At 40.8% G+C, this 8,250-nt stretch overlaps 1 protein-coding gene across 5 annotated transcripts in view; it reads left to right on the forward strand.

Moving 5' to 3' along the window:
- The window catches only part of LOC113068683 (utrophin), a 208,062-nt gene that overhangs the window by 77,318 nt on the left and 122,494 nt on the right, over window positions 1-8,250 (forward strand). For all 5 annotated transcript variants that reach the window (XM_026241497.1, XM_026241501.1, XM_026241499.1 and 2 more), the window contains 10 exons: window positions 137-310; window positions 782-937; window positions 1,117-1,287; window positions 1,362-1,541; window positions 3,861-3,989; window positions 4,103-4,273; window positions 4,374-4,517; window positions 5,473-5,601; window positions 7,150-7,347; window positions 7,519-7,691. In XM_026241497.1, coding sequence (XP_026097282.1) covers window positions 137-310; window positions 782-937; window positions 1,117-1,287; window positions 1,362-1,541; window positions 3,861-3,989; window positions 4,103-4,273; window positions 4,374-4,517; window positions 5,473-5,601; window positions 7,150-7,347; window positions 7,519-7,691 — 1,625 coding nt within the window. The remainder of the gene's footprint in view (window positions 1-136; window positions 311-781; window positions 938-1,116; window positions 1,288-1,361; window positions 1,542-3,860; window positions 3,990-4,102; window positions 4,274-4,373; window positions 4,518-5,472; window positions 5,602-7,149; window positions 7,348-7,518; window positions 7,692-8,250) is intronic.

Below are 8,250 nucleotides of genomic sequence, written 5' to 3' on the forward strand. Positions count from 1 at the left end.
GTGAGTTTGTGGTGTTTGTTAATCAGTTATCATCAGTCTAGTAATGTCTGATCTTCAGTCGTTTGGTGTTTAATGCCCAGCCTTTCCTCTGTGAACGTTAACAAAATTGGCACTTGTGTATTTCTGTTCTGTCTAGCGGAAACTCCGTGAGATTAGTACAAAATTCCAGCTGTTCCAGAAACCAGCCAACTTTGAGCAGAGGATGCTGGACTGCAAGAGGATTCTGGACAACGCTAAAGCTGAACTTCACATCCTGGACCTGAACGACACACAACCAGAGGAGATCCAGACCCACCTGAACGGATGCATGGTGAGAAAACACACCACTCTTATTCAACTATTAATTCTGTACTATTATAGTACACATTCATATTTTGAATTGGCTTTGTTTATAGTTTCAATTTAATTGTAGTTTACATAATACAATATATTATATATTTCTATATAGCCTTATTTATATTTGAGTTTTGGTAAATTTAATTTTATTACTTCAACTTATTTGTTTCAGAGTTTCCAGGGCAACTATTTATTTTATTTATTTATTTTTATTTATGTATTTATTTTTATTTTATTTTATTTTATTTTATTTATTTTATTTATTTTATTTATTTTATTTATTTTATTTATTTTATTTATTTATTTTATTTTATTTTTTTCTATTTTATTTTTGTTTATTTATTTATTTATTTATTTTATTTTATTTTATTTTAAGATTTTCAATAGTTGGTTTAACAGTAACAACACTGAAACACCTCACACTGCTTGTGCTTTATGAATGCAGAAACTGTATAAGATCTTGAGCGAGGTGAAACTGGAGGTGGAGACGGTGATTAAAACAGGAAGACAGATCGTACAGAAACAGCAGACAGAAAATCCTAAAGGAATGGATGAACAACTCACCGCCCTCAAATTACTCTACAATGAGCTGGGAGCTCAGGTGCGTGCACATTTTACACACACATTTCTAAAACGCCAATGTAAGCAGTTTCCAGTGATCAAAATCAAGCCTCGTCCTAAATTTTTCACTCAGAAATACATCGCATTACAAAACTAAAATGAGTTGCGAAAGCTACTTCAGTGTAATTTGCCATAAACACCTGTTGTCCGTGTCATTAGGTGACTGAGGGGAAGCAGGGTTTGGAGAAGGCCTTGTCTCTGTCTCAGCGGCTGCAGAAGGACAGCGCCGCCCTGCAGGCCTGGATGAGGCACACTGAGACCCCGCTGAAAGAGAAGCTCAGCACAGGACACATGCCTGACGACATCGAGACGGAGATCACATGGGCCAACGTGAGTGTGTCTGACAGCCGCTCGCTCAGGCAGGCTTTACACTGAGTGTGTGTTACATGAGTGTTTGTCTGCAGGGCCTGCTGAAGGAGTCTGAGCTCAAGAAGAGCGCTCTGTCTGTGGTGATGGAGAACAGCGCCGCCCTGCAGGCTTTAGTGGAGGGCAGCGAGGCTCAGCTGGAGGACCAGCTGTTTGTGCTCAATGAAGACTGGGAGCGTGTGCACACAATGATCGAGGACTGGCTCAATGCTGTTCTGGTGAGGGACTGCTTCAACTTACATCACGCAGTCAACTCCTTCGGTTCACATCATCCCAACTACTGCTTCATTCGGTTCTGTGTGATTCGTCAAGACTGATTAGAAGCTTAGCAGCACATGATACACACACACACACACACACACACACACACACCTGCATTCAAGGTTTACGGGTACTCTTCATATGCGTAATTTTTTTATACTTATTTAAACTGTATTTTCTATCACCTTACACCAACCCTACACATAAACTTCAGGAAACTACTGATAATTTTTTTATTTCATAAAACACAGTTTTAGCCTTTAGGTTTACAGGGACACTGGAAGTGTCCTCATAAACCATGTTTACATTGTATAACCCATGTCATTATACACATCTGTGTCCTCATAAACCATATATATATATATATATATATATATATATATATATATATATATATATATATATATATTAGGGCTGTCAAAAATAGCGCGTTAATGACGTTAATTAGTTGTTTGTTGTTAATTACGTCAAATTTTTTAACGCATTTCACGCATGCGCAGTGTGACAAATTATTCAGCTCAGGAAAGTCTCATCGATCTCTCAATTCTCAAGATAGTAAAAAACAGCGGCGAGCGCCGTGCCGAAAACACAGAAGAAGCTTAAGGTTTTACCCCAGTTACTCTCAAATACATTCATGCCAAGCTCGATAAACAGAGACGACTTTGGTAGTTGATACGCTGGAGCTTCTTCCTGTTATAGCGTCCTGTGTTTCACACATAGACAGTAAAAGAAATGGACACAGCGACCCCATTGGAACTCAATTGAGACAAGTGAAGCCCATTTTTAGCGTTTTTTAGCACTTCTGTTTCTGACGCGCAGACTCAAACGAAGCTTGATGACGTCAGCAACCTGTCTGACAGATGTAAATGTTCTAGTAGCTGTGCGTGCAAACTGCCATCGTTAATCTTGCAGAGACGGCGAGCTTGAGCGGGGAGTTCTTTGTCGTGAGTGAGCAGGAGTATTCTGATTAATTATTTTGTATAGTATTTTAAAATGTAACGCCAGTACGCCATATTAAGTTAATTGCCTGCGAGCTTCTCCTCCTGTCTGTACGGTAATGCGACAGAGAGCCGAGTTGTTATGACGCAATCGTTAGCCTATTTTTTATAAAAACTGTTTATACGGGGCCATAATGTAACATAGAAGGTAATGGAGCCCTTTATACATTGTCGTGTATCTTTAGAAATAAATAATGGACAAACGGAGTCTTTAAACGCCTCAGATGTAAAGTTATTCGCTGTCAAAGTGACGCCAAAATGAATGGGAGTCAATGGGAATGCTAACGCAAGTGAAGTTCTGCTAAAAGATGGCGGCACGCGGCCGACTTCAACTTCCGGTCGAGTTCCTAGCCGCCTGGTTTCACACTGCGCATGCGCAGAACGCCTACATGCAATGCAGCGAAAATTACAGCTGTTTGGAAAAGCATATGCATTTTTACTTGGTTTTACTGGCACTTGAAGTCTTCAGAACGTGAAAATATCGATCCTAAAGTATTGTGGCAGAGCAAATGAACACCTCCTAAAAACAAGAGTGCCCAGAGTGGAGAGGGCGCATGTTTGTGTTTCTGAGTTCATTCTTTCTAGTTTCTCTATGCATAATTTCATAGATATGTGGCTATATTTAACCACTGGTTCACCTAAAACTCTTACACTATCTGTAGTTAAATGGCATGGTTTGATATAGTGCTCAGGTAAATTTGATCTATTTTGAAATTCAGAAAAAAATAACCATATATTGATGAATCAATACATGAAAATTATGTGGTCTGTGTCCTGTTATCTTTTGGTATGCATTTCAGAAAAAAAAAAATGGTTAGGATTCAGGTGTAATCCACTGAAAATTCTGATTAATTTGATAAAAAAATTTAATGATTTGACAGCCCTAAAATATATATATATATATATATATATATATATACCAGTACACACATTATCACATGCATTTACATATAAATATCTAAATGGCGACATTTCATAGACGTTTGTTTAATATTCAACTAATCGTAAAAAATGTAAACTTTTACTTACTTTATTATTATTATCTTTTTTTTCTAATTCTTGAAAGAGGTATCAAATGCAATACAGCAATACTAGATGTTTTAGAGATGCATATTAATTACATGTAACTACAAAACAATGATATTATTAAAAATGTTTTTAATCTGTTGACAGTCCTACTTTTTTACCTATTATATATCGCATGTATGTTGTGTAGAGATGCTGTATCATGCATGCTGTGTGTGTGTGTGTGTGTGTGTGTGTGTGTGTGTGTTGTAGAATCACTTGCGTGAGCTGGAGGTGTTTGATGAGAATTTGGCTCATATCAGCACATGGCTCTATCAGACGGAGATACGACTGGATGAGATGGAGAAGATGCCTGCAGTCGAGAAAGAGAGGATGATGAAGGTGAAAACACACACACACACACACACACACACACACACACAAACTTTGAAGCTTTGTTCTAGTCTCACTGACACACATGGCTGCATTACCTCTGCTCTGTGTGTGTCTGCCAGGCTGTGTTGTGTGAGCTGGAGGGAATGAGTGTGCGTGTGGACCGTGCTCGTGACCAGGCAGTGATCTTGATGACCAGCAGAGGGCCTGTGTGCAGAGAGCTGGTGGAGCCCAAACTGGCCGACCTCAACCGTAACTTCCACAAGGTGGCGCAGCACATCAGCGCTGCTCAGGTACGACTCCAGCGGCTCAGCTCAGGCCTGAGTGGAGCTGGTTCAGGACAGGCTCTCATTAGCCAGTGCTGAGTGTGTGTGTGTGTGTGTGTGTGTTCAGGTGTCTGCTGGTCTGGAGGTGACAGATGGGAGGTCTGCTCCTCTTCTCTCCTCCTCACAGATACAGCTGTTTGAGTCAGACCTGCAAGCTACTATCAGAGCCCTGCAGCGACAGGAGAAAACACACACGCCTGACGACGAGAGGGTACGCACATTTACTAGCTAGCATCAGCTGACACCTGATTTGACCTTTTACGATGTGAGATGACATAACTTTTCGTAGCTCCACTCACATATCTGTAATTTAAAGGAACAGCTCACCCAAAAATGACATTTTCCTGAATATTTACTTTCCCTCAGGCTAGCCAAGATGTAAACGAGTTTGTTTCTTAATCAGATCAGATTTGGAGGAATTTAGCATGCTATCACTTGCTCAGCAATGGATGCTCTGCACTGAATGGGTGCCGTCAGAATGAGAGTCCGAAAACATCACAAATAATCCACACCACTGCAGTCCATCAGTTAATGTCTTGTGAAGTGAAAAGCTTTGTATCTGTAAGAAACTAATCCATCATTAAGACGCTTTTAACGTCAAACCTTTGCTTCTGGCTAAAATATAAGTCCTCTATTCTTAATAACACGTCCTCCGCTGAAAAAAATCAGCTTGTCTGAATCAGGAAAGAAATCTGCACAGATCAAGCACCGTCTACACAAATCTGTGGTGGATTTTGATGTGAGAGGACAGCAAGAGGTGGAGCTCTTCCTGGAGGAAGTGTGATTATGGACTAATATTTCAGCCAGAAGCAGTGGTTTCAAGTTAAAAACGTCTTAATGACAGATTTGTTTCTTATAAACACACAGTTTTTCACGTCACAAGACGTTAACTGATGGATTGGAGTGCTGTGGATTACTTGTGGGTAACTGTGATGTTCTTATCATCTGTTTGGACTCTCATTCTGACGGCACCCATTCACTGCAGAGCATCCATTGATGAGGAAGTGATGCAATGCTACATTTCCACAAATCTTTTCAGATGAAGAAACAAACTCATTCTGCATGGCCTGAGGGTGAGTAGATTTTCAGCAAATGTTTAAACGTGAGCTGTGAGTTGTTGCTCCTATAACACAGCGGTGTAAGAGCGTCGTGTGTTTGTGTTGTAGCTGGATGAGGAGAAAGCTCATGTTGAGGAGGTGTTGAGGAGAGGAGAGGAGCTGCTGATGTCTGTTCCTGATGAGGACAGAAGAGAGGACATCCGCAGGAGACTCCTGCTGCTCCAGACGGGCCACAAGGTCATTTCATGCTCTCAACACATCAGCCACGTAACGTCGGCTCTCAATTTCAAGCCACTTTCACACATGAAACCCGTTAAATTGCAGTATGAACTTTTCTGGAGACAGATAACGGTTTATTATACATAACACCAAAAACTCTTTTTAAATTCTAAAACCCAAAGTTTCTTTCAGAAATATTAGGCTGCTACTATTTGTAAAGCTGGTGGGCGGCAAATTATTTGGATGTTACTATGTTTCTGCATTGTTTACAGCTGTATATTATAGTTTATAGCTGTTACAGCTGTGATTGTGTATTTTACGGTTGTGTTATGGCTATTTTACAGCTACAGCAGTGTTTAAAGGGGTCATATGATGCTGTTAAAAAGAACATTATTTTGTGTATTTTGTGCAATGCAACGTGTTTATGTGGTTCAAAAACATTATTTTCCATATAATACACATTATTATTTTTCTACTCTATGCCGCACCTTTATGAAATGCGTCAGTTTTTACAAAGCTCATCGGTCTGAAAAGCGAGCTGTGCTCTGATTGGCCAGCTATCCAGTGCGTTGTGATTGCCCGAATGACCGAATGACTCAAGCGCGTGTTCAGATGATTCAGCACTAAGAAGATCTGGTTAAATAGAAAGATTTGTTCACAATCCAGACATCACTAGATGAGACAAAACCAATAAAACCCATTAAAAACGAGGCATTTGTTGCATCCAGTGGGGACATAATTACTGATTATAATGACTTATACTGTCTATTTATGCGTTGCATTGCACATTGCGAGAAATAAACATAAAACCATGCTCAAGACTCACATTTGAATCAACAGTGGCAAATTATTTAAATATAAATAATCTATTTACAGGCTGTGAGTCAGAAGCGCCAGACTGTCCTTGCAATGTTTGAACTGCCCAAGTTTATAGAAACAGCCTTTGTGTCACAGATGCATTGCAGGCTACTGGTTCATGAAACAATCCTCATCCTCCATTTATTTCTTTGCGTGAACATCTGGTCGGCGTTATGCAAATCTTAATCATTGGAGAGATGTTGGGGCGTGTTAGAACGAGCCATTTTAGGAGGGTGTGTACAAGTCTTAACTTTTATATGGCTATGTTACAGCCTTGGTATGGCTAAGTTGAAGTTATGTTTATAGCTGTGTTACAGCTGTGTTACAGTAGCATTTACAGCTGTTACGACTTTGTTACAGCATAGTTTTTTTGCTATTGTGGTTTTACAGTTATACTATGGCTATTTCTACAGCTTTGATTATTGGTTTCGTTAGGGCTGTGTTACATCATTGGTATTGGCTATGTTACAGCTGGGTTACATTAACCATGTTTTGACTGTTACGTCTACGTTACAGAAATGCTTGAGGCTGTGTTATGGCTGTTTATGGTCCTGTCACAACTTTTAACACGCTTATTGACAGCGAATTGCTTTGCTGGCGTTCCCACAACAGATCTCGTTCACTGTTGCATTGTAAACAAATGCTAAATGTGTGAAAGCACACGCTCCATTCCTCCATTCACTATATTCTCTCTGTGTCTCTCTGCAGGAGCTTCGTATCACCAGAACACCGTCTTCTCCTCCGCAGAGATCAGAGTCATCCCTCGCGTCCGTCTCCCCGTCCGACTATCTGCTGGACATTAATAAGGTTCTGCTGGCCATGGCCGACAACGAGCTGCTCCTGAACTCCTCAGAGCTCAGCGGAGGACTGTTTGAGGATTTCTCCAGCCAGGAGGACGCGCTCAGGGTCAGACACACACTACAGTCCTTTCATTCATGACAGGGTTCAAGAGCTCCAGATATCAGTGTGCTGGAACAAGCATTGGGGAAACTGCTTTGAACCTAGCTTGCTAAGCTTCAGTCTACTGTGCATAAGCTACACTGTTGAGCATAATAACGTCCTGTTCTCTGTCTCTAGAATATAAAGGAGAGTTTGGAGCGGCTGGGAGAGCGGGTGGAAGTGATTAATGAGCGCCAGCCGGATGTGATTCTGGAAGCATCCAGACAGGAGATGGCACAGATATCTGATGCCCTGACACAGCTGAACTCAGAGTGGGACCGAGTCAACCGCATGTACAGCCAGAGGAAACGGTGAGCCTCCAGTGACTCCGCATTCTCCCATAATTCCCTGCACCTCCCCGTCACAGCCCACAATCACAACGTGAACCTGAAAAAAACTATTGTGTTTCATTTGTTTGACATGATAGAAGTTATTGCATGAAACCATTGATGAATACGGTTATAGAGATTGTAATTCTGAACTCATTATTATACAGCTTTTAAATGGTCATGCTCTTCCAGTTGTCTGCGAGCGTTAAGTGGGTTAGGAAAAGATTAATTTCGGCATACATTTGCACATTTTCTCCTTATCGGAGGTAGATTTGCTAATGTTGTATTTCATCCATTCATAACATGCTAATGGAGGAGTCCAGGGAAGGATGTGTCCATGCATTCAGGATTGGGGGCGGCAAATCTAATAATTTGAAAAATACCCATAACAGCCAGCGCCTAATCTGAATTTTGGTGAGGGAGGGAGGATATGCCCCCTCGATATCTTCTGAGGCTACGGCTCACAGTCGAGGAATATCTGCTTATGATTGGTCCATGGAGAAATGTGTCAAATCCCTGGATATTATAAATGCATGAGGAC

The sequence above is a fragment of the Carassius auratus genome, linkage group LG48F (assembly GCF_003368295.1).
Source record: "Carassius auratus strain Wakin linkage group LG48F, ASM336829v1, whole genome shotgun sequence".
Classification (NCBI taxonomy): domain Eukaryota; kingdom Metazoa; phylum Chordata; class Actinopteri; order Cypriniformes; family Cyprinidae; genus Carassius; species Carassius auratus.